Source organism: Eumetopias jubatus, unplaced genomic scaffold, assembly GCF_037043125.1.
Source record: "Eumetopias jubatus isolate StellerSeaLion01/CBP00866 unplaced genomic scaffold, mEumJub1_p1.0 scaffold_4, whole genome shotgun sequence".
Classification (NCBI taxonomy): Eukaryota; Metazoa; Chordata; class Mammalia; order Carnivora; family Otariidae; genus Eumetopias; species Eumetopias jubatus.
The window spans coordinates 26,002,543-26,027,716 of NW_028274810.1; the positions used below are offsets into that span (position 1 = coordinate 26,002,543).

The window sequence follows — 25,174 nt, forward strand, 5'->3', positions numbered from 1 at the left end:
ACTTGCTTTGAGACTTCCTTTTTAATGGTTAAAATGTTTTTATAAAGGGATATTTGTTCATATACACCAACTCTTTTGACTCAACAAAATTGGCATTTCAGATTTAAAACTTCTATATTACTTAAGAGTACGATGCACAACCTAAAATGGTCCTTAAAGCATGATGGTGGCTAAAATGGCTTTGAAATTTCATTTTAAATCTTATGTTTTAACTTACAGGCTTTATGTTTTGCATTCTTTTTATTTATTTTTATTTATTTATTTATTTGAGAGAAAGAATGAGAGAGAGAGAGAGAGAGACAGAGCACATGAGAGGGGGGAGGGTCAGAGGGAGGAGCAGACTCCCTGCTGAGCAGGGAGCCTGATGCGGGACTTGATCCCGGGACTCCAGGATCATGACCTGAGCTGAAGGCAGTCGCTTAACCAACTGAGCCACCCAGGCGCTCGTATGTTTTGCATTCTTCCAATGATATATCCATGTTTGTTTTAATGGGAAAAGTTTTAATTACCATTTTAAAAAAGACAATTCAAAAATATACAGCATTTCATGGTTTTGTCTAATCCTTATCATATAATCAGAGAAGCATGGTCATGGGGTTTAGATTGTCAGGATAATGCATTAGGGTGCCTTCCTTTTAATGGCATTTGACAAAAGATACTTTTGGAAGTCTTAACTTTGTATTCTTTAAAATAATTTAATATCAAATTTTGAGATTCTTGGATAGGTTTAAATAAATTTAATTTTTGTGATTTTTTTTTTTTTTTTAGAATTAGAAAAAATTCGTATTTAAAGGGATATTTTCTAATAAGCAGGGTAAGTTTACCAGTATTGCCATATCATCCATGTTACCTCTTAAGTCCATTTTACCAATAACTTTAAAAACCACTGATTTTAGAGTCCAAATTCTTTAGCATGGCCCAAAATCTGACCTCTTCCTATCAAAACACATTTTGTCTACTGCTTCTCTGTCTCATAATCTACAACCTAGCCATGTTAACTTTTAGTTTCTCTGGGGTGCCATCATCTTGACTCAGGTATCTATTTTTTAAATGAACTATTTTTGTCTTCAACAGTTCCCTTCCTCATTCCTCCTTCCAACCCAGCTCTAAAGTATAACTACCTCCAAGAATCCTTACCTGACAAAGGTTAAGTATGATCTAATAGCACCCAGTAGTTTCTCCATAAAATGTATCAAACTATCTAAGTGCTTGTATACTTACCTCACAGGAGACTGAAAACCCCATGATAAGAAAGGACTGTGTTTTATGTGCCATTTCACAGCATCTAAGGTGGTACATGGTTAGCAGGTAGTACTTGTTGAATGAAAGATTGAATTCTCAAGAGGTTAAAATGTTACAGTATAAAATCCTTTTAAAATTGATTTATATTTCTAGTTGGTAGAAATCATAGTTTTAGGGGCTAGTATTTCATTTGAAAGCACAATACTTGGATTTTTTTATATTGACAATCTTTAAAACTGGAATCTACCCCTTCAAGGGGTAGTTCTGAGTTAATTTTAAAGACAAATTATTAAATTCAACTATTTAAAAAATAAAAGTGGTAAGGGAATAAATTAACCACAAGTAACTTATGTACATTCTGTTATTATTCATCATGGCATTAAGTAAAAAGAGCATGGGCTTTGAGGTTAAAAAATATCTCCATTAGTTCAGAAAAATTTTTATAATCACCCCACCTTAAAATTGGACCAAAAGGCAATTTTTCTACCACTACAGACATTCCCAAAGCTATTATTTCTACAGGTGTTGATATTTTATGCAGTGCTTGCATAAATTATCTTGGTTGAAACTAAAAATAACCCCGTAAAACAGAAAGGATATGAATGAGAAAAGGGGCTCAGAAAACTGGCCTTGCTCCAGCTACCATGATCAGTAAAATGGTGATACCCAACATCAAATTCTGTTTTCTGATGTCGTGTCCAATATTTTGCCAATAACTGTCTTGTCATAATGTGAATCAGACTAGAAGCTCCTTGAAAGTAGACAGTTCTAACATAGCATAAGCATTTCCAGAAACCTCCACATATGCAAAATCACAAAATAAAAACCACAGGGCTTAAAATGGGGAAAAAATGGGGTTGGGGCACAACATTAAACAACTTCATCAGGAACATAAAAGTAAAAACAGTAAAAAATGGCAGCACAGTTGTTAATATATATATATAAATACTGCTATAAATATGACTTCATCTTGAAAAAGATCTTAGGTTGCTTTTGTAGAAGTGGGTATAGGAAGTGGTGTTGGAGCTTGTTAGTTATTATTGTAAAGTGTTGGTTGAATTACCTCAAACTGGACCAAAAGTTAACACCAGATGTGGATTAAGTGTGGCACCTAATACCTGTGGAGAACTGAAGTAGCTAACGGATGTCTGAGGAGTATACATGAGCACCCTTTGTGTAAATTTCTACGTATATCTACACAGCTGGTTTAGCTGGGTACGGTTTTTTGCTTTTACCAATGTTTCCCATGATGAAATTGCACATCAGTAAATGTGAAACTCACGTAATGCTTAAATTCCCTAATATTTATCAAATATGTTGGAAAAGGTTTGCCTTTTCCACGTGTTATAAAGCTGTACAGTGGTTCTTTTTCCTTGAATTCCCTACAATGCACGTAGCAAGTGTCCAATAAATGCTTTTAATAAAGAGGTCTAATATTTACTGAAAAAAAAAACCTTCATCCCCAAGCAAGGGAAAAGAAAAACTATCAATGGAATGAAATTGTATTTCACATAAATCCCCCAGAGTGCACATTTGAGGTACGTGTTTTCTCTGTTTTACAGATGGGAAAGTTAAGGCTTGTAAAGGTTTCATAGCTACTAGGTAGAATAAGGCTTGAATACAGTTTAGTCTAGCATCAATGCCTATGCTTTTTTCCAGGAAAAAAAAAACCAGTATCTTATAAAATTCCAAACTTAGGGAAGAGATAACTATTGTAATATTATTTCCCCCTGGAGCTCTTTCACTTACATCTTTAGAAAATATTATTCCTTTGAACATATAGGCTTTACTTTCTTGGAATCATGACTAAATGAATTGAAATCACCTTTTAGAAGTTTTTAAGTCTCCCGAAAGGAGCTCTTTAACCACAATTCTTTGACAGATTCCCCTCCAATAGAACTGAACATAGTGATAAATACATGAATGCTTCAGGTTTCTGGAAGACTTCTAGTGATCTGAACCGTCTGGAATTGTTACAACCCCCAAATCTAAAAAGCTAAATAAAAGGATTTTTAAGCTGAACCAGACAAAAACAGGGAAACATCTGAATATTATATACAACACACTATCATTTGTCAGTTCATTAACCAGAAGTAAAAAGGGATAATACAATCGGTTGGTTATGGTTATAAAAACCAAAGTCACAGGAGCAAGAAATTTAATTGCAAAGAAGAAAAGAGGATGGATGAAAAATGAATAGTGTAAATGACAGCTAAAGCAGCAAGGTTTAGGGACAGCAATAGAGTTGGTAAGCAGGAAAAATTCAAGACAGGACACTGGAGGAAACTGCTAGTCACAAGAACATTAAGAACTACGCTAAGAATATGTTAAGAGTCCCTAAAGGCATGCTATGGCAAAGCTAAATCTGTATCTACACAGCTCTAACTGTATCTGCAATATTACTCAGCGAAGCTTAGGTATTTCAACTATGAAACTGCTATCCAGTTGGAGTTGGGAAATGGACTGAAGAAGCATTCAGTGAATAGAAAAGCTGCCTATTTACTAAAACAACCCAAGGGCATAATTTTATTATACCACACTTTGAGTCAGCACTTAGAAGAGTGTTAATTTCTAATCGTTTAAAATCAATTCACATGGAATTTCTTTCCCTGTCAAGCTAAATTTGATGTTTAGAAATAAAAAAAATTGATTTCTATTAATAGCTATTTACCTATTGTACACTAAATTAGTTTTGATTTGATAACAGCAGGCCTGTATTTCCTTTAATTGGGAGAACACACTGGAGGACTGGACTGGGAACCCAAGGACCTGTATTCTAATTACAGATCAGTTACTAGAAATATGTTGTGAAACTATTCATTTGACTTCCTTAGAAGTTTGTATTTAAAACGAGGTTAAAACTATAACATATATATAGGGTCCTTTTTAATTCTAGTTATTCCTTAATGTTATTAACAGTACTTACCTAACTTAAAATTACTAATAGTCACATTAGGAAAAAAATTTGATTTTCATGAAACTGAAAAGTATATTCTACTAGAATGCTTCTCAAACTTTAATGTCCAAATGGATCTCACCTGCCCACCTTGTCAAAATGTATTCAGCAGGTCAGAGACAGGGCCAGAGATTGAGTTTCTAATAAGCTCCCAAGTGATACTAATTGCTGATCTGGGGGCTGCATTTTTAGTAGCAAGCTTCTAGGATCTGAAGAAATTGTAATGTTGACAGGTGAGGCTAGCCCAGACGTTATTATAGAATAGTGACTATGACCAGGAATGCAAGGAAAATATACCAGAAAGTCTGATGATGAAACATATTTGGGATTTGTGTTAATATGGGAGGTTAGAAATGGGTAAAGGAACAAGAAAAGTTGGTAAATGAAGTTGAACGATGGGGGTTATAGTCTTCTGTTGTATGTTTGAAATGTTTCATAATAAAAAGTAACATGCCTTCACTAAAAAATCTTATACAACACTAACACCAATTAAAGGGATGAAAACAACATGCCAAGCACCTTTCCACTGAAATGGGAGAGAGGGAAGTCGCAAGAAGGGTGGATTTTATGGGTAGCTAGAAAGGATATATTTGTATTTAAGAATCTTACACATAATTTCAGCTTTTAAGATACTGTCAACAGTTCCTTGCTTACGTTTTACATCTTCACATTAGGAGGAACTTAATACTCCAACAACTTATTCAATATTTATTTTTAAAAAAGTGATTTAAAAACCTTAAAATTGGTTAAATGTCATGAGATTTGATGAGGGGAGTATGGATGTCCAAATATCTCAATCTTAAAAAATAACTGTGCTGGACAACAAAATGTACCATCCAACCATCATGAATATTATAGGGTATACGTGCAGAGAAAATTTAGGCTATAGAATACAGACCAAGAGCAACCGCTGAATTAAAACATAATTCAAATAATGTTTACCTCTGGGGAAGGGATGGTGTAGGGATTAGAACAAGAAGTACACAGGGATGTCAATTCAATCTAAGTTTTATTGAAGTCATATATTAAAATTATATATAAAGTATGGAAAGTGTTACGTGTGGAAGAATCAAGTGCTAAGTGCATAGGTGTTCAATTTGCTCTGTAATTCTTCTGCATATCTGAACAATTCTTTTTGTCCTTAATGTGAATAATCTGACATTTCAACGTGTAATATTTTAATTTGTAAAACCTAAAGTGAAAAAAAAACTTAAACGGAGTGTATTTTAGAAAAATATAAAATTATGATTTTTGGTAATTAGTACACAAATTCTAATACTGTTTCTTAAAATTAAGATTTTCTAGAAACAGCTACAATAGAAACCTACATACCCTCATGTTCACTAAACAATATTGTACCTTTTCCTGAACATGTTTTCAGATTTATGTTCCATTTTAAAATACTGCATCAGTGAGGAAACTTAGTTTGAAGTCCTGTGCTAGTCATGAGAATCTTTTCTTTTCATAGCCTTCAAAGTCTTTAAGTGTTGGAATTACCTCCAAGTTTCACAGCAACCTTTAAAGTTATATATATAAAAAAAACTCATTAAGTGGAGCCTAAAATTAAATATGTATCTATGTTCAATTACTGGGTTATCAAATAGTTCAAACAGAAAATATAAGACTAATAAATCCAGTCTCCTTTCATTTGGCTTTGGGATGCATTATATACTTGCATTCTCCATCTTTAAATGTCACTTAAAAAAACTTAAAAAAAAAATTTAGACCATTAAAAAAATACTTCCTTGTAGCAAAAAAAAAAAAAAAAAGGCAGTAGGATAAAATTTAGTGTGGATTAAGTTTACTACAAGCTAATCTGGCAGTCCTAGAACTTTGACACTGTTACATTTTCTCCTACATAGCAGTTTACCACACAGCATTTCTGCATTTATTCTATTTGAGCTTCACAAGAATTCTGTGAGGTGGGCAGAGCAGAATTCATTGCCTCCATTTTATAGATGAAGGCTACTGAGGCTTAGAAAAGTGACTTGTCCTTTGCCTAGAAACTATATGGTGATCCAAATAGAACTACAGGAACAAATTAAAAGTCCGAGTTAATATATTCCTAACATAATGAAGAGAATGATTTGTTACCCTTCATGGTTAAGCCAAGGTATTCTTAGTGGCTTTCAAATGACATTTCTAAACATTTCTAATGTTATTTATGACATTTCTCATGCTAAACATAACATTCAATATAAATACATATGAATCCATTCCTTAAGTAGGTGCTTTGAAACCCATTTCCAAATAAATCTTAATATCAAAAAAACAGGTTTTCTAGTGCAGTCATAAAAAAAAAGTATTCAAGGTAAGGCTTCTATTAACAAGCAGTTAAGCTGTTAAGAACACTTCACTGTTCGCTAGTTCATTGTAAAAGACTGAGGCATAGAGTGGTAATAATGATGACAATGCTGACAGTATTTTCACCTAGTACTTCAGCAACTTACATAGGACAAGGACTGGGTTAAGGTACCAAATTTTAAATATTCTACAATGTCAAAATTACCACTTTATGGACATGGTGCTTTGGAAGGAAGGCTGTGTATCATAGTGTACTCTAAGAGACTGAAGAATCTGCCACTCCTTGGGCAGGAAGAACTTTGGTGTCTGGTAATCCTCCATCAGAGGTATTGTGAACTTTCCCCAGCTCAGCGACTGAAGCAATCCAGTTCCTATGCACATTTCAGGACCCTCCTTTCTTTTTCGGACCCAAAGCCAGCCACAAAGAATAACTTGAAAGGTGGCTAAGTACTTACTTTCAGGTGTTTCAACCACCACCCAATACTGAGAAAAAAGTTCACTTAGAAGAAATTTTGTTCAATTCCTATTCACTAGCCATGGTATTGGTTTTTTACATACTTTAGGCCCATCTGCTGTTGCTCTGAGTGCTTCTCTAGTACAATCCCATTTTAAGAAGAAAAAATATGAGATCACCTATCTTCCAAAGAACCCCAATGTTGCTGACTCAAATGTAAGCAATTGTTTGTTTTATTTACTACATTCTTCTTTCTTGGAGGCAAATGAATTGTTGTATTAATATGGCACATTTAAAGTTATCTTACTCCATTTGTTTTTTATTCTCCTAATGTATGAGTTTTGCATAATTCTTAGTTATTTCATAACAAAACAAACCTACAGAATATGTATTAACTCTAAAGTTACTTGAAACCAATATATTTTTAAAAAGTGACCAAAAATATTATGAGTAACACAAAGAGCACCCTAACTGAACTCTTTTTTAAAAAAAAAAGAAAGTTGCAACATCACAAATTACCCTTAAGTTTTAAAATAACCTGAACGTATTATCTTCCCACCCATGGCAAAAACAGACCAAATGTTACTGTTTCTTCCCAGTAACATCTAGTACTCTTTGTTAAAACTCACAAGGTAATCTAAGATTAGTAGGAAATCTTTAGCAGACACAAAAGATGAAAGATGAAACTGCAGCAAGAGAGCATGGCAAATCCAAAAGATCTATTAGTGCATAAATCTACTAAAAAAAACAACAACAACAAAAGAGATAGAAAGAATTAACAAGATACAATAAAAGTTATGTCTTTAAAGCAGTAGATTATAACAGGGTGGGAAATGTTTAATATGTGTCCTCCTGAAAAGCAGTTACTATCTTTTAAATTAAGAAAAAAAAAAAAAACCAGCTGGTATATTTTCACAGCATCTAGATTTATTTATGGTATAAAGCCATAGAATTGTAATATTATTACTCCTTTCCCACCCTGGCAGAGAATAAACATGAATTCAGAAGCACAGTGGAGTGAAAAACAAAGAGGAGGAGAGAGAAAAGGCAGCAGAGAAAGACAGAAAAGGTGAATACAGAGCTACAGAAGTGTTTATTGAGCATGCTACAGAGGTAAGCAGAGTACACACAAAAGGAAATTAAACAACCATCAAACCTCCCAACTTTGTTAGAAAATTAATTTTTAATTGTGCCACTTTCAAACTATACTGAATTTTACATTTCTAAAGATGTAAAAACTCAACTAATAGAAAATATACATGACCATTCTGTCTACATAGATAACAGAATCTATGAATCTTGAAACTAAGTACATCAATTTCAAAAAGTATTGGTCATTTAAACAGAATCAACAATTCAGATTGACAAGAACTGTTCAAATTAATTTGACCTGTAGATTCTGAGCCATGTTTTTATTAAAGTCAGATCTATTCCTAAATACAAAATATTTTGAAGATTTATTAAAACTGAATATTACAATGCAAGGTAAATTAAGACTAAAGGCACATAAACTTTGGTCCCACCTGGTTGTCAGTTTTAGAAAACTGCCACAAAATTAATCTTCCTGCAAATTTTCGCAGTACACGTTCTTTATCTTTGAAAAATACATGCACCAGTTCCTGAACTAGCTAGACCAGTCTGCACATGCTCAGAAATCCACAACCATATTCCAAATCTTAATTACAAACTAAGGATGGCAATATATATTTAAATGCACGTAAGTCATGTCAACTTCAAAAACATCTACGAAAAATATTCAGCCACAAACAAGACATTACTTAGTGCTGACATTTATATGATACGTCCCACAAGAGTGTGTACAAAAAGGTTAAGATTCCACAATGCTTTCCACATAGGGCTCAAACTTACAGAAACCACTTTGTTGTCTTAAGAAATTAATACTCTGCATCTTGTTAATTTTAACTAATGCCTACATTCATAACTGAATCTAGACCAGAATTGTGAGATACAAAAGGCCAATGTTTTTTTAAAGCAAGAAAGCCTAAGGTAGTAAAAACTAAAAAATGCTGCTTTACTTCAGTATGTCTTATTTGATTAAATAGAAAGAAATGTGACAAGCCAATAATTCTAAATAAGTTCCAAGCAGGAGAAACAAAAACTTAACCTTTTTACACACCCCTGCCTAAACATATTGAATTCCCATATAACAATGTGCCCTAGACAACCAATTCCTTTTTCCTAGTAAATGCACAATAGCAACACTAGTTTTCCTTTTTAAGGCACGTATGTCAACTAAGTTGAAAAAGGAAAGTATAATTAAACTAAAATTATAAACATACAATAAAAATGGCCTCCCTATAGAACAGATGAAATACAGCAGTTAACAACTCTGCCTTTATGTATGCCATTTCATTTTATAACCAAGGAATGGTAACAGCATGAAAAAAAAAAAAGAAACAACAAAAAAAAATCAAACTCTGGTCCCCACTTTTCTGAACAGTCAATAGGTGATGACACCAAACAATGTGATACACCCTCAATCTTCATCTCCCCCTTTTTAAATTGTTGACTTGGAGAAAGACACTCTCAGATGATGGTTTTCACCAAGGTTATAATTATGAAGATCAATCAAGGCCTGGATAGCTTCTTCCACTGTTGCCATCTGAAGGAGAGCCATTTTGTGATCTCTTCTGAAACAAAATTATGAAATTAGATACTTCATAAAAATTAGAAAGGGCTTAAATACTTGAATTTTTACCCATAAACAAAAAGGATAAAAACTATGAAGACAACTCTTAACTTCTATGAAGTCACTAATTTAAAAACAAGAAAGCTTGCTTACTGAAAAAACTTAAATGCTTTCACAGTGCCCCCAGTGTTAGCAAACAGTGTTCGTAGATCCTCTTCTGCTACTGAAGGACTAGGAAAATTGGATGGAAAAAAAAAGTAAAGATTAATAATAAATTTTAGGTTTTATTCTTAAAATGTATACCCTTAAACTCCAACTTTGATACTTACGGGATATTGGATAGGTGAAGGGTTGCAGAAGGAGGAAAAATGTTCTGAAAATTTTTGGATCCAGGTTTCTTAAAACGATGCAATGGGGAATTACCAAAATCCTTTGTTAGCCCTTGATCATCAAGTCCCTCTCGAGGTAGTTGTACAGTCTGATGTTTAGAAAGAGTAACACGAATAATTTTGCCATACATTTTCTGTCCATTAAGATGATTCATGGCTGTAAAAAGAAAAAATTCCTATTAAGAATATTAACTAAAGTCCAAGGCAAAAAGAATTTTTAGAATGGCAGAAATAACTGAATTCTATGATTTTTAAATAAATCAGTAAGTTTTCAACAGCCACTGGTGACAAGATTAAATTTATTTGCATTAGACAAGCATTCTGGCAAAAAAGCCAGTTTCTTTCATAGGATGAAAATCCTGATTATGAATCTCTCTCTTCCTCGCCAATCCTGCTAACTCATACACTTAGTTGCAGAAACTAGTACTCATCTGTAACTTTTTCTCCCTTCTGCCCCACAACCTAATTGCCAAGTCCTAGAATGCTCTTCTTCCTAATTATTCCTCAATTCATCTCTCCATTCTCTCCTATTCACTGTCACAATGTTTTGATCTGCATAACTCAGTCTCTTAATTTATCTTCCTGTTGGATTTTTTCTACTTTTCTCCAACCCATTCTATTACACATAGCTGCTGGATGAACTCTATAAATTGTAAATCTGATGTCATTACCTGCTTAAAATCTTAAGGTCAGACTAGGAAAGGTACAAGCCATGTTAAGGAATGAAATCTCCCCAGCCTCTTTGAAAATATTTCTTGATGATGTACAATACCAACTACTTTGTTAGTGCTGATAATCAAGTGTAAGACAAGAACCATCCTACCCCTCATGGAAGTTATAGTTTTTTTAGTACTGTATTTCCTTGCACTTTAAGCTCCAGCTATACAAAACCTACCTCCTTGACATGCTAGTTTTTCTTACTTTTAGCCCTGTGCCCATGCTGTTCTATCTGCAACAATTTCCCAACTCATTCATTATTCCTCCTAGCCTTTCTCAACATCGTTCTTCTCTGGAAAGGTTCAGAACCTCACTAAATATTCATCCTTTACTTCTTTTTAAATTCATCACAATTTATTTTAATTATCTAAATCCTCCTTCTGACCGCAAAGTACATGAAGGTAGGAACCACTGTCTCTATCCCAGCACAAAGCACAGTGCTTAAACACAGAACATTACTTCTTGAGGTAGCAGTCGGGTTATTTTTAAGCTAAATGAACTGATCTGAGATTACAGAAGAGTTCTCTACGTTTTAGGTTTTACTCACTAGTCACAACTTAAGACCATTTCAGAAGTCATATATACTTTAAACTGAAGGTCTGATTTGACTACTTAAAGTATTAGAGTATTAAAAGCAGAGAGATAAAGGCAATATGGAAGAGCAGGGAAACAAGAACAAAATCCTTACTCTCAAAATGTTTTTAATTTGATTAGTATACTGCAGTACACAGTCTGACATCGGAGATACACAGAATTTGTTAATTCTGTGCATCTTGTCATACGTACTTGTATAGAACCAGTTAAATATAAAGCAGGTCTGAAAAAGAAAGTGTTAAGGGACCATTCAGAGAAGAATCAAAACTATGCTCTTTTTTCACTTAAAGCTTTCTTAATCTTTAAAAACAAATTTACTCTTCCCGACTGTTTTTACTGTAGTGTTATGTATTTGTTAATGTTTTTTTCTTAGATTTTCAATGGAGACTAACAAAAAAATCATCTCTTAGTCCTGAATTCACTAGTTCCACTGCATTTCACATATACTTCTAAATTTTCACTTATAAAATCAATTCAATTATTCATAGAGATGGTACATTTTTATAATAAAACTTACTTGAATTACAAAACATTTTTAAAGTTCTATCATTCTATTTCTTATGATAGAGTGCTACTAGCTCATACAAATGTGTTATAAGAAGTGAATTTGGGGGAATAAAGTGGTATAAAGCAGATGAAGGCTGTTATAAAGAAAACTATCTTAGTTCAGTTTTGGAAAAGTTATGAAAAGACTGCACAAACAGCTCAGTTTTGATATACCGAAGGGCAGAAATAAGAAAACAATAAAGTCCTAGGCATAGTAGCTGTACCAAGAGGAGATGGATGATAGAATAATGGGATTAAAATAAACCAAAATAATCAAAGAGCTAACTCTGGAAGTAGTCAGCTGACTTGACAAAAGAATCTGAAGTAATCTCAAGAGGATGAGGGCTGAAGATGAGGGGTCTTCATGGTTTTTATTTAAAAAAAAAAAAGCTTATCAAAAACTGAGGCACACAATTGAACAAAAAGATTATTTGAATTACTAATTTAAGATGAATCAAGTTTAAATAACAGGACTCTATCTTGAAATCAGTTATAAGAAATATAGTGTAAATAGGCAAAGCAATCAATGATAAAAGAGGAAAAGGCCAGTGCTGCACAGTGGAAATGGCACTTTTGGTTAAATATAATTTACTTTTCCCTTAATCTCTGTAGAAGACATTAATGAATGACGGAAAGTCAAAAGATGATAAAAAAAAATTTATACATTTTTATACAGGAGGAGTTTATAAAAATGTGTAATTGGAGCTATCAACAATTATCCCCTTAAAAATTCCAAGTATTATTTGTGTTGCCTCTCATTTTTTAAAAAATGAATCTCAACATCCATTTGTCTATTTTATTAATTTGTTCAAAGACCCAACTTCTAGCTTTGTTTTTTTTTCTCTCAACTGTCTTCTATACCAATGATTTCTAGTCTTTATTATCATCATCATCTCCTTTCCTTGGGTTTATACCAACATTCATAAAGTTAACCTCCTGTCAAAACACTTTCACTGTACTACATGTATCTACTTCGTATAGTACTTTCATTATCATTTTAGTTTTGGGAAATTCTAAATGTATCTTTTTGTTCTTAACTCTAAATGGTGCAACAGAGAATAGGGTCTATAGGATACTTACTCTTTACTGAAGCCTGTTTTCATAAATGTTCCCACACGTACTTAAAAAACAATGTGTTAAATGCATAATTCTATACATGTGTAATTGTTAAGGTAATTTAGTCACACCATTTGTATCTTTGTTGATATTCTTTTTGTCTGCCTGACATAATTCAGAAAGGTGTGTTGAAATCTCTTCCTATAAGAGATTTGTTCAGGTCTCCCTCTAGTTCTATTAATTTATGATTTACATATTTTGAGGCTATTTCATTAGGGGGTACACACACATAAAACTGTTTTATCTTCCTGGTGATTTATCTTTTTTATATCCCTTTTACTTTCAACCTTTCCAATCCTTGTGCTTTATACGTTTTCTTGTAACGAACTTTTTAAAAACAGATCTAATAACCTGTCTTTTCACTAATGCATTTACTCCTTTACATTTGCTGTTGTTATTCCTGGTGCACAGGGACTTAGATTCTATCATAATTTTTAAATTTATTGTTTCCCCATTATACTCCATACTATTTGCTATTTCCCTCCTTGGGGGGACAGAGGGAGAGATCTCTTGAAATCTCTTTTGTGAGACCAGCAAGACTCAAAGTGTGATTGACAGTTCTTCATTATTCATTGTAGTTCCACTGTGAAAGCCAATATATACACATACTTAAAAACTACTCAAGTATCCTAACAGTTATAGGATTTCCACTCATTTTACAGAACACTTTGATAGATGTAATTTAGTAGATAAAGGTCTGTTATGAAGAACTAAGTTTACTTTTGAGATGGCAGCTATATAATAAAAAAAAAGTTTAATATGAAGGAACTACTACTTCGGTATTTTGTTAAAATTCTGTTAAAGTTCATTTAAGGATAACATACACAAATTATTCTTAAGACATCCAATTTAAGAAAACACTAAAATAGGCATGGTAGAATGTTTATTAAAGAAAATCTTCATGTTCACAAATTTTAAAACTGTGGTCTCAAATGATTTAATATGGACTCTAAGGCTTGCAACAATCTCCTTCACATTTAAACACTACTATCTCTTAATTCTCTGTATTTCCCCCATACTACTTTCCTAAGCATAAAAAAAATCTACCTATATCATGAAGCAATGAGTATTTCCAAATAGAGTCCTATGAAAACCAAAAGAACAGTGACCAGAAATAAAGCATATTAAATTTTAAAAATTAATCAGTATTTTTTTCAATATTAAAGGCATTAATGGTGTGAGTACATATTTTTATGGTCATCTACTTCAAAAAAGCAAAATCTAGCAATGAGAAATAAATTTACTATTAAATATAGTTTAAAAACTAAATCATGTCAAAGCTTTATTAGAAAGATCTTACAAAAAACAGAAGTAAAAGATTTACAAATGTAAGTACTGTTATGCATTGAACTGTATTCTCCCAAAAGTCATATATTAAAGCTCTAATCCTACAATATGACCATCTGGAGACAGGGACTTTTAAGGAGATAATGAAGGTTGGATGAGGCCCTCATCCAATTAGACTAATGTCCTTGTAAGAGGAAGAGAAACCCAGAGAGCTCAGAAGAAAGTCCATGTGAGGACACATGGAGAAGTTAGCCAACTGCAAGCCAGGAAGAAAAAGCCCTTATCAGAAAGTCAATCTGCTGGCACCTGAGAAAATAAATTTCTGTTGTTTAAGCCACTCAATCTGTGGTATTTTAAAAGCCCAAGCAAACTAATGCAACTATAGTAAAAATTAAAATGCCACTTATTTAAAATAGGCCTTATATAAAAAATATCCAGAAGAGTTTGGTTAAATTCTACCTCAGGTACTTCTCAACTATGATGCCTGTATATCCTTTTTATGAAGGGTAATGCCATCCACAGCTCACAGAGTGATGAGAAAAAAATGAAACATTTGAGAAAGCTTTAATGCTTTGTAAAATGCTACTTACAATGTACATAGAAAAATGGCCATGACTACCCTTACCCGAGCACAGAAGTATACACAGCAGAAGAAAACACTTACTAGGCATCTAGGACATGATTAGCACTTTTATAAATCTTTCATTGAAGATGAGTATCTCCATTTTAAAAAGTGGAGAGTCTGATGTATAGTTTTATATGTTGTCTGAGCTACCATGATAGCTGGTAAGAAACAATGAAATTCAAACTTACTTCTATCTGCTACCAAAGGCCAAATATATCACATTGTTCAGGTTTATGAGTTTCACTGGCTGTTAACAGCAAAACTGACAGCCCTTACCTCAAAATTAACAATGTGAAAGCCAATGTGAGGCATCATCACCCTGAATCTGAATAAAGAGAATTATAAGCTAAGAACATGATGATATTTACAGTCTTACCACATTGTGAATATGCAGTTGTATTCTGGATTTATGTGATCTGACATTGTATATAAAGTCAAATGATACATTAATTAAAATATCTACCTAAGTAAGAATATATGTGTGATCAAGTATATTTTAAGATTCCAAAAGGGATTAACAATGGTGTATGTGGCACAAGTTTTTCATTTTGTAAAAGCCTGGTATCTCTAAAATACATTTTCCATGTGACTCTTTCTGTTACTAAGTTTAGACAAATACTTAGAATAATTAAAATTAGGATTCCTTAGACTATATGAACAGTTAACTTCTATTATAGAGAGTAACCAGAAAAGAAAAACACTAAAGATCTTTAATATAAACGCAATCATTATTATGTGAAACTTACTGAAATTTTGGAGCCCAAACCGTTTTCCATTAGATTGTACTTGAGGATTGGTAAGAGGACAGCAGAATATGCAAACATGTTCATCATGTATAAATACATTAAAATATGAAAATTAACATGACATTTTGAGCCTGGCTATAAAAAAAATGTTTTCTTACTGCCATAAAGGGGTTTGTTTTTATTAACAGATTCAGATTTAAAGATATATAGCTAACATACAATTTAATCTTACCAAGTTGTGATTGGTTTCCATCAGCCATCTGTATCAGAGCACTGTCTTTCTTATTGTACAAAATCTTCACACGCTGCACATCTCCATAAACACCTTTTTTGGAGCCACAGAGAGGTAATCCAAAAATGGAATTAATTTTACATGCAAGTCAGCTGAAGATTATCTTTCTGACATATTAATGAAACATTCAGACATCAACATGATCACTCATTCAAACTCATCATTCTCACAAATGAATAAAGAAGATCAAGATTTTGAACAGTGAATTTTGAAAAGAATAATTTTTGATAAACCCTCAAAGCTATGTGAATGATATTAAATTAAAGACCATGCAAAATAAATCAGCATGCATTAAAACAAATTTTGTGTCTATGGAGAGTTTTAAATAGCAAAGAAAAATAGCAAAAGATTTACTATTCAACTTTAAGCCAAAGTGCTAGCTACAAATAAGAATTAAGGTGAAACAAAAATCAAATCAATAATAAAAGTATAGTGCTAACAATAACATACCGAAGAGGGTAAACAGACTTTGGGGCGTAACCATCTTTAGAAGGAGAGAAGAGCAAGCAGCGTAAGACAAGAAGAGAGAAGAGTCGAGGAAGAGCGGAGATGAACAGATCATCCATAACGAAGGGTGGTTCCCGCAGAATGGTGAGGTGGTCATGGATCATGGTTCAAGGCGGTTAATTGGGGCAAGTTGGTCCGAGGAACATTTGTTCAAGCACAGAAGCATGAACATAGGGAATGGAGACAGGGAATGAAGACAAGGACAAGGAAAATAAAGGATAAGACAGGGAAGGGAATGGGCATTTGGGGAAAGACAAGGAAAGGGAAGGTGAACACACAGGGGAAAAGGATGAAATGGGGAAGGGAAACAGCAATGCAGAAGAAAAAAATAAGGAATTGGGGAACAAAAAAAAAATAAAATATAGGTCAGTACATAGGAAATGCAGGAATTTGGTCAGAAAATGGTTGGTTTATGTACTGTACAAGAAAAACTGAGTAAAATGTAGTCATCCAAGACAAATATGGGTAAAGTACATCTATATCAAAGAGTAAATTACAGCATTTCATCTCAACATAGGGAAGGAAAGCATGCACAGGAATTTTAAACTTTGAACTTTAACTGCATAAGCATGGCTGGTTATGAAATGCAGGCAAAATTCTTAAAAGAAAAACAAAGGCACTCTGATTCAAACATTTTAGCATGCAGAACTGTGAATGACAATAGTATTAAATGATAAAATAAGCTTAATGTTCGTATTAACAGAGGCCAATTAAAAATGAAACAAATATTCAAATTGGACATTGTAAACTGATACACTGAGCTTCCCACATTTCATACCAGCTTTCATAGCAATCAAAATAAAATATACCAGACATAAAATGTACAACTAAAGAAAATAACTCAGCAATAAATTTTATTTAACAAGGGGGGGAGGGGATAAAGTTGAAAAATATTTTTAGAAGACAATGACTAATAACTGCAAAGAAAAAATTACTAAGAAAGACTGGAAGAGTGCCTCGTCAAGATCTTTGGAAGAACCTTCAAAGAAAAATGTATTAGAGTAGTTCACATAAAATAAGATTTAAAAAAATGCAATGACACATAAGCATGAAATGAACAAGCAAATAATTAGAAAAGGCAAAGAACAAAATTGTTTTACAATTAAATCTGCAAATTAGACCACATTTGCCTTTGAGAACAACAAAAAGAAAAAGCCATACTTTAGTACTTCACCATATTTTTCTTAGGAAAAATAGGTAGTTAGGTTAAAAATAATAATAATAATAATATATAAAGAGATATGACTAAGGAAATATTACCTAAACAAGTACATAGATTTTATTCAGAAGTAGAAACATACAGAAAATACTTTGACTAATGAATGTACATAAAAAGAAAGGCAAGTGCAAAATGAAATAAACATGAAAAACTTTCACAAATGAAATGGAGTTAAAGAATAAACATTAGAAAATTATTTTACTAACCTCTTCATTTAAATTGCTAACCAACAGGACTGTATTGCCACCAGCTGAGACTCCAGGCATACCCACTCGGCCAGCAGCAGCTGCAGCAGCTGCTGCAGCAGCATTTGGAATAGCCAAAGGACTCAGAGCTCCTGGAACAGCTGCAACAGGAAGCCCTAATTTTAAAATAAAGCATATTTTACGAAACACACACAAGTCGTTTACAAAAACCAATTTAAGCACGATGGCTGCATGGCTTAGGGCTGACCACTCCAAATGGTTCCTGAAAGTTAATTTTTATAACATTTAGAAAAATGGTTTGCTGATAATGTAGCAATTAGAGAAAATTAACTGGTTTCAATGAAATCATTAAATATTAGGGCTAAGGTACATACCTGTAGTATGCTAAAAAATTAAATATATAATATTCCATTTCCTATGGAAAAGCAAACAAAGCATAAAGAATATATTTCTAGGTCAGAAACTTGAAAAATTCACTTCCATGGTTTATAGCAAGAAGGCACATCTAAAATAAGTATCTTCAACAATAACTCAACACATTGTTATACAAGTGCTATCTTCTTCATAAACTCATACTTGAAAGCAGACAATTACAGTTTATGAAACAAATATAGTAAATTCTTCAGTTCTTGGAGAACTATCACCCGGAACACATCATTATTTAATTCATTCATTCAAATGACCTAAAGAAAATCTTACCAAAGTTTATTTGCCTTAATTTCACACTCAAGTAGTCATAATGAACACAACAAATTACTCAAACACATTTCCCCAGTAGAAAGACTGAGAAAATGTCACTGTTAACACGCAAGCTTTCTCTTTCAGCCTTTTCCTACCTTTTGCTTACCAGTTTTACCACTTCCTTATTTCAATTGTTCTATTTTCCAGTCTTACTATTGTTCTATCATGTTTAAGATACGCCAGTCATTTATTCTAGAGAGAATTTTTTCTCACCATTTAAGAATAAACTCAAAATCCTTCCCTCCCTTCAATTCTTCCATGCCAGTTTATATCTCAATAAATACTAGTTCACTAATGAATTGTATTTTTCTCCTTCCCATGAAAAAGGAAACATCCAACCTACATGAAGTTAATTCATGACATACCTGGAGAGAAATGGCCCTTAGTATTGTTGTCCCGTTAAGTTCATATTTTATTTCTTCTTTTCTCTTTCCACCAGCCTTCTTGTGTATGTCATAAGGATGTGATGTTGCCTTTGGTTTCAGATCTCTTAATATTTTAGCCAAGTTTTTTTTTTTTTTATCTTTTTACTTTATAGAAACTGATTTCATTGACAGTCTGAAGGGTTAAGAGTCACAATTCTTATTATCTGCAGTTTGACTTAATAAATATTTTCCAATTTTTTTTTTTAAAGATTTTATTTTTTGACAGAGAGAGAGACAGCAAGAGAGGGAACACAAGCAAGGGAGAGTGGGAGAGGGAGAAGCAGGCTTCCTGCCAAGCAGGGAGCCCTATGCGGGGGCTCAATCCCAGGGCCCTGGGATTATGACCTGAGCTGAAGGCAGACGCTTAACGACTGAACCACCCAGGCGCCCCTCCCTCCAATTTCTTTTTCTCTCTTCTCTCTGAGCAGTTCAACAGTGGAATAATATTTTTTTCAATCTTTTTGTGGATGAGCTTTAGTGCTTTTTGCCCACTTTTCCAGATTCCCTTTTTCTTATTTCTCCATTTTCTTTTTTAGATTTTATTCTTTGTTATGGAAAATATCCAACATTAAAAAAAAAGAGAGAGAGAGAGAAAGAGACTAGAATAACAAACCCCACACACCCATCACACGGGTTTAACAAGTATTAACTCATGGCACTCATGGCCAATCTTGTTCCATCCGCTCATCCATTTTATGTATTATTTTTCATCCTTTTTTATTTTAAAAGTAAAACCCAGAAACAAGTATCTAATTTTAAAATAAAAACTTCTCATGTCTTTAGTAGTCTTTGATGCCTTTTTGGATCCACTAGTGTGGTGGACCTTTGCAAACTATTCTACAGCATTTCAAACTTCCCCACATTAAATACTGTAGCTCTCATTATACTTTATAGGTTGTTTCCATTAAATATTCAATGGGTATCTTACTTTGCTGCCAATGAAAATGACCTCTCCCCCTCCTCCTTTAATTATCATTCCTTGAAAGTATTTTTCACGTAGTTGTGGCTCAGTGTACATAGCATTCAACTAAAGTTGATAACACAATTTATTCAATAATTGGTGGCAGAAACTCCAGATGTAGCCATTACATTGTCAAATCATTCCCTTGTTTCCCTGCCTTTAATTTGCTGCTCTTCCGTGGAAAAAGTGCTTAAAATTCTGTTAAGTTTCTTGGTCTTAATGGGTTCCAGTCGGTGGCCCAAAACAAACACCAACAACACATGGCATGCAGAAGAAAAAAGTTCAGTATCAATCCTCAAATTCCTTTAAGAATAAAAGATTTTTTTTTTAATCCATCAAAGAAAGACATTTGAGCCTCAGCTCTTGTCCACAATGAAAAATTAAACGTTTAATTTCTGGTTTCATTTCCAATTCTACCAAACAATTTTCAGGGCCCACTAAACCAAGATAATTTAACTGAACAACTAATTATAATTAGATACCAAAATTAATCTAAACAATTTCCTAAATCCTTAGCATTTTCCCTGTCCATCTCTTGACTCTTACCACCATCCTCTGTTTATTAAAATACTATTTAATAGAATTGTCTTGAACTTTGTATCCCCACACTGAAAAAGTTCTCAATCTTTTTGGTCTCAGGACCCCTTTACAAAGTAAACTCAGAAATTACTGAGGACCACAAAGACCTTTTGTTTATTTGGATTATGTCAACTGATATTCAAAATACCAGAAATAAAAACCAAGAACTGTTTTAAAAAGAACAAGAACACATCCCATATTCTATTAGCCTTCAGAGTAATGTATGCTAGGTGAGAGTAAGAGTAAAAGACAAATAATATTTTAGTATTGTCATGAATATAGTTTTGACTTTGTTAGAGACCAAGAAATCTCTAGGTATTTTGTGAACCACTGCCATGTATACTTGGGTATATTTTGTACACATGAGGTTAAGAAATGCTAAGAAATTAAAAAAAATACATTTATTCATTTCAAAGAAAATGCTATAAGAGAGTATGGGTATATTAAATAAAAAGAAAAGAAAAAAGAATGTTAGACATGCAGATAGATTACACACTACTGACACTTCCAGAATTAAGCTCTAAGTCATCTATTACTCATCTTTCCCTGTTGACATTTCAAGGAAAATTATTAATTCATGAAATATAAAATACCAATCTACCTAAATTTGATGTATCAATCTAAACACGACAGTCTAAGCTTAATACTTCATTTTTGCAGAAAAGCTTCTTTTGAAATACATCTCTACAATGTCAATATACAATTCAACAATCTCATGAAAACTTCACCAAAATATTCAAAGGTGATAGAAAATTTGTTCTAAGAAACTTTAAATATTCAAGACAACTGTTTTTGAAATACATTTCTTGTTGAAATCTGGGTTTTACAATGAAGGTAGGTAACTTGGTGGCACAAAATTATTTAAAACATCAAGACTTACGGAAAAATGATCACTGAGAATTAAAAGAAAACTGAAATTAATTTAAAATAGTAACTGAAAATTAAAAGTCCAGGCTGGAGTCTTAGTGTGACAGATCGGCAGACTTTTTTTTTTTTTTTAAATGCCAGGAAATGTCACCTTTTATTAACACTGCACTTTAAGTAACAATAAGACTGCAAATTTTCTAGTGAGAAAATGGGTTCAAAGGAGATGCAATTTACCTCCTAGTATGGAGGTAAGGGGAAGCTTAGCAAAAAGTGGAATGTAAGCTGTGAGATCCCCACTGTCTACTTCATGTCTCCCCACTTTTCGATTTATTATCACTTATCCATTTATAATCTGGGCCACTGTGCTAGTGTGTCAGGTTATATATATATTTTTTAATTTTATTATGTTATGTTAATCACCATACATCATTAGTTTTTGATGTAGTGTTCCATGATTCATTGTTTGAATATAACACCCAGTGCTCCATTCAGTATGTGCCCTCTTTAATACCCATCACCAGGCTAACCCATCCCCCCACCCCTCCAACACCCTCAGTTTGTTTCTCAGAGTCCACAGTCTCATGGTTCGTCTCCCCCTCCGATTTCCCCCCCTTCATTCTACCAAGTCATTTTTATTCATTTTAGGAAGCCCAGAGTATGGTGTAAGAGTACTTTAAGAGATTAGGGCAGTCACTGTACTTGATGCCACTAGCATGTACTTTTCTTCCACTATTTCCTCCCCGCCGCCCCTCCCCTCCCCAGACTGATAACTTAGAAAAGCTATTTAAGCCATCTTTACACAGTTCTAAATCCCTGGAATTAGTCTTGAGTTTTTACTGGACTTTTAAAGCCTCTAATGAAAGATTCTACAATTTCTCTCAGTAAGCTCTTCTCTGAAAAATTACTGTCAATCAGGAAAAAAAAATTTAGGTTTAATCTAAATGTCTTCTACAATAAAAACAACATACAAAATATTTCATGATGCACTATTTACACCACAATGATAAATTCTGAAAGATTCTGTATTTTTCATATTAACTCCTAGCTGTAAGTCAATAAATTTACCATCTTCCCTTTGTAAAAATTGTATAAAACATGTTATATACATTGGCTCCAGCAAAATATTTTTAGCTGTAATTTTAATGATTTACATCTTTAGCTAAGGCAGCAGGTATGCTGGAAAAAACATTATTAATGCATGTTGATGATGAGAGATCAAAAATACCTGTTCTACTTCCAGGACTGTTACAACAAAATAATGTGGAAGAGCTTCATAAACTGCCATACAAAGGTATCACAGGGATACTTTCCATGTGAAATGATCTTCATCAGGTGGGCCACCCAGACATTTTGAGTGACTCGGCAATTTTAAATTGCTCATGTTCGTTCTGACAAATTATTATTGCTAACCCTTATTCCACTGAAATGGATGAACACACAGCCATGTACAGGATACAAGGTCCAGTGGGATGAAGGGATATAACTTACTTATCTAGCCCTCTTCCCTTAAGGTCACATAGACATCCTTAATCTTGTTCAGAAGAATTAAACTTTTTGTTAACTTACTTTAAATCATTTACAAAGTTATCTATGATTTTTAATAAAATTTATGTTTTAGATTTACAGAAAAACTGAAGATTCTACAGTTCCTATATAACCTGGGCACTTCTTTTTCCCTCTATTATTAACATCTTACATTACTATAGTTGCTGCAATTAATCAATATTAACTGAAGTCCATACTTTGCCAGACTTCCTTGGTATGCCTCTAATACCCTTTATTGTTCCAGGATCCCATATTACATTTAGTCATGTCTCCTTAGGCTCCTGTTGACTATGACAATTTTATCTATGATTTTTAAAGGTACAGAATTTGTTTTATCCCTTCATTTCCCAACCTAAAACTTCTTTACTCTGGTTCAAGACATCCGGTAGTTGTCTCACATACTACTGAATAGAGGATAGGGGGTGGGACTTTGAGGCCCTTTCTAATTCAGCAAGTATAGGGTCTTGGGTGGGGAGGGCAGTTTTTTACATTTTATTTCCTGATTTGAAACTGAAACTTTCAATTTTGACAAGAATGACAAATGCTATTCTTTCCTGAAACAATCCATTCCTCCTCTTCTACCACCTTCCTTTCAATTCCTTATTTTGCCTGCTGGAATTCTCTTTTCTATCATTAACAACTACATTTTTATTCAATGTGTTCCTTAGAGAAACTTTTTAATTAAAAGCTTGCTTTATCCTAATGAAACTTTTCTTATAACCCTCTCAAAAAGTCATTTTTATCTCCCTAAACCCTTCCCCAAAGGAAGGAAAAAGGATGCATTATTCATCATTTCTACCCTACCATCCAATGTTGCTTTCATACTGCAGTTCTACCACCATCAATTAAGACAGATTCTGCATCCAATCCTTTCTCATCAAAACAACCATCAGGTCACTGGAACATTTCATCTCATCACAGAAAGACTTTAGCACCTGGCTTTATTTCCTCCTCCTCTCCCAGCCCATCATCATCTTGTGATACATTAAACACCCTTGGTTCACAATTTTTTTAAAAACTTCTTTGACAATTTTTACTACATCAATCCATTTTAGCAACTTCTCTTACTACATCTTTGATTTTTCTCTTTTTCCAATATTTAAAATCCCCTTTCCTGACTTCATTCTTCCATCTTTCTCAATTCTCGTACTCCATACAATTACTGAACCCACTTTTGGCCTCTATGTTGAGTAGCTCCCTTTCTATTTTTCCTTGGCTTGACTTTACAATGTAGCCTAAGTGTTTTTTTGATGTTCTTTCAATGCCAGACATGGATAAATCCAATCTTGTATTTTGGCTAAGCTTTCATCTGGGTAAGTAATAGAGTGAAAACATTCCAATTTTAGTATATGTGCTGCTGTAGTGAGCACTAGAGTGAAAACATACATACACACCCCAAAACTGATTCCATAAACATTCTGGTATTTAACATTAGCTGATATCCAAGTCTATCTGCAAGGGTTCTGTACAAACCCATCAGACCTAAGCCCCACATCCTACTCTCAATCTTGGTATGTTCAGCAAGTCTAAGAATGAGATCAGAATTTCCTCAAATTTTTCAACCAACTTCAAAAGTACTCCCTTTCATCTGTTTTCTCCTTTTCCCTTTCTTCATAAAAACATAAAATGGTGAGAAGAAAGAATATGGACTACGTAACTGATGACTTCAGTTCTGGTCCCAGCTCTGCCCCTACATTCCCCCCCCCCATATTTCTATGTGAGCTTGATAATAATCCCTTCTAGTTCTCACAATGATCCTAAGCAAGCAAGTACTTTTTTATTTTTTTAGGCTCCAGCATTTTCACTATACTCTAGATCCAATCCTTTACAATCAATTCTAGGACTTAAGCTAGCCTTAAAAACAAATACTAGGGGTGCGTGGGTGGCACAGTTGGGTTAAGCGTCCAACTCTTGGTTTCAGTTCAGGTCGTGATCTCAGAGTCTTGAGATCAAGCCATGTGTCAGGCTCCACACTCAACAAGGAGTCTGCTTGAGATTCTCTCTCCTTCTTCTTCTCCCCCTCCGACTCATGCTCTCTAAAATAAGTAAATCTTCAAAAAAAACCCACAAAAAATACTAGTTAATATGAAATGAGCATTCATTGTATGCCAAGCACTATACAAACTGCACTTAACATATTTAATCCTCACAATGGCCTTGTAACACTGTCATTACATCCATTACAAATGTGGAGGCCAAGACAGTG

At 33.5% G+C, this 25,174-nt stretch overlaps 1 protein-coding gene across 1 annotated transcript in view; it reads right to left on the reverse strand.

The window, feature by feature from the left end:
- Positions 1 to 7,772: 7,772 nt before the first annotated feature.
- The window catches only part of PTBP2 (polypyrimidine tract binding protein 2), an 83,420-nt gene continuing 66,018 nt past the window's right edge, over positions 7,773 to 25,174 (reverse strand). Inside the window, exons 9-14 of the mRNA XM_088022349.1 lie at positions 17,851 to 18,005; positions 16,369 to 16,402; positions 15,859 to 15,951; positions 9,936 to 10,152; positions 9,760 to 9,837; positions 7,773 to 9,607 (exon numbers count right to left, since the gene is read on the reverse strand). Of these exons, the coding sequence (XP_087878475.1) occupies positions 9,475 to 9,607; positions 9,760 to 9,837; positions 9,936 to 10,152; positions 15,859 to 15,951; positions 16,369 to 16,402; positions 17,851 to 18,005 (710 nt within the window). The 3' untranslated portion in view covers positions 7,773 to 9,474. The remainder of the gene's footprint in view (positions 9,608 to 9,759; positions 9,838 to 9,935; positions 10,153 to 15,858; positions 15,952 to 16,368; positions 16,403 to 17,850; positions 18,006 to 25,174) is intronic.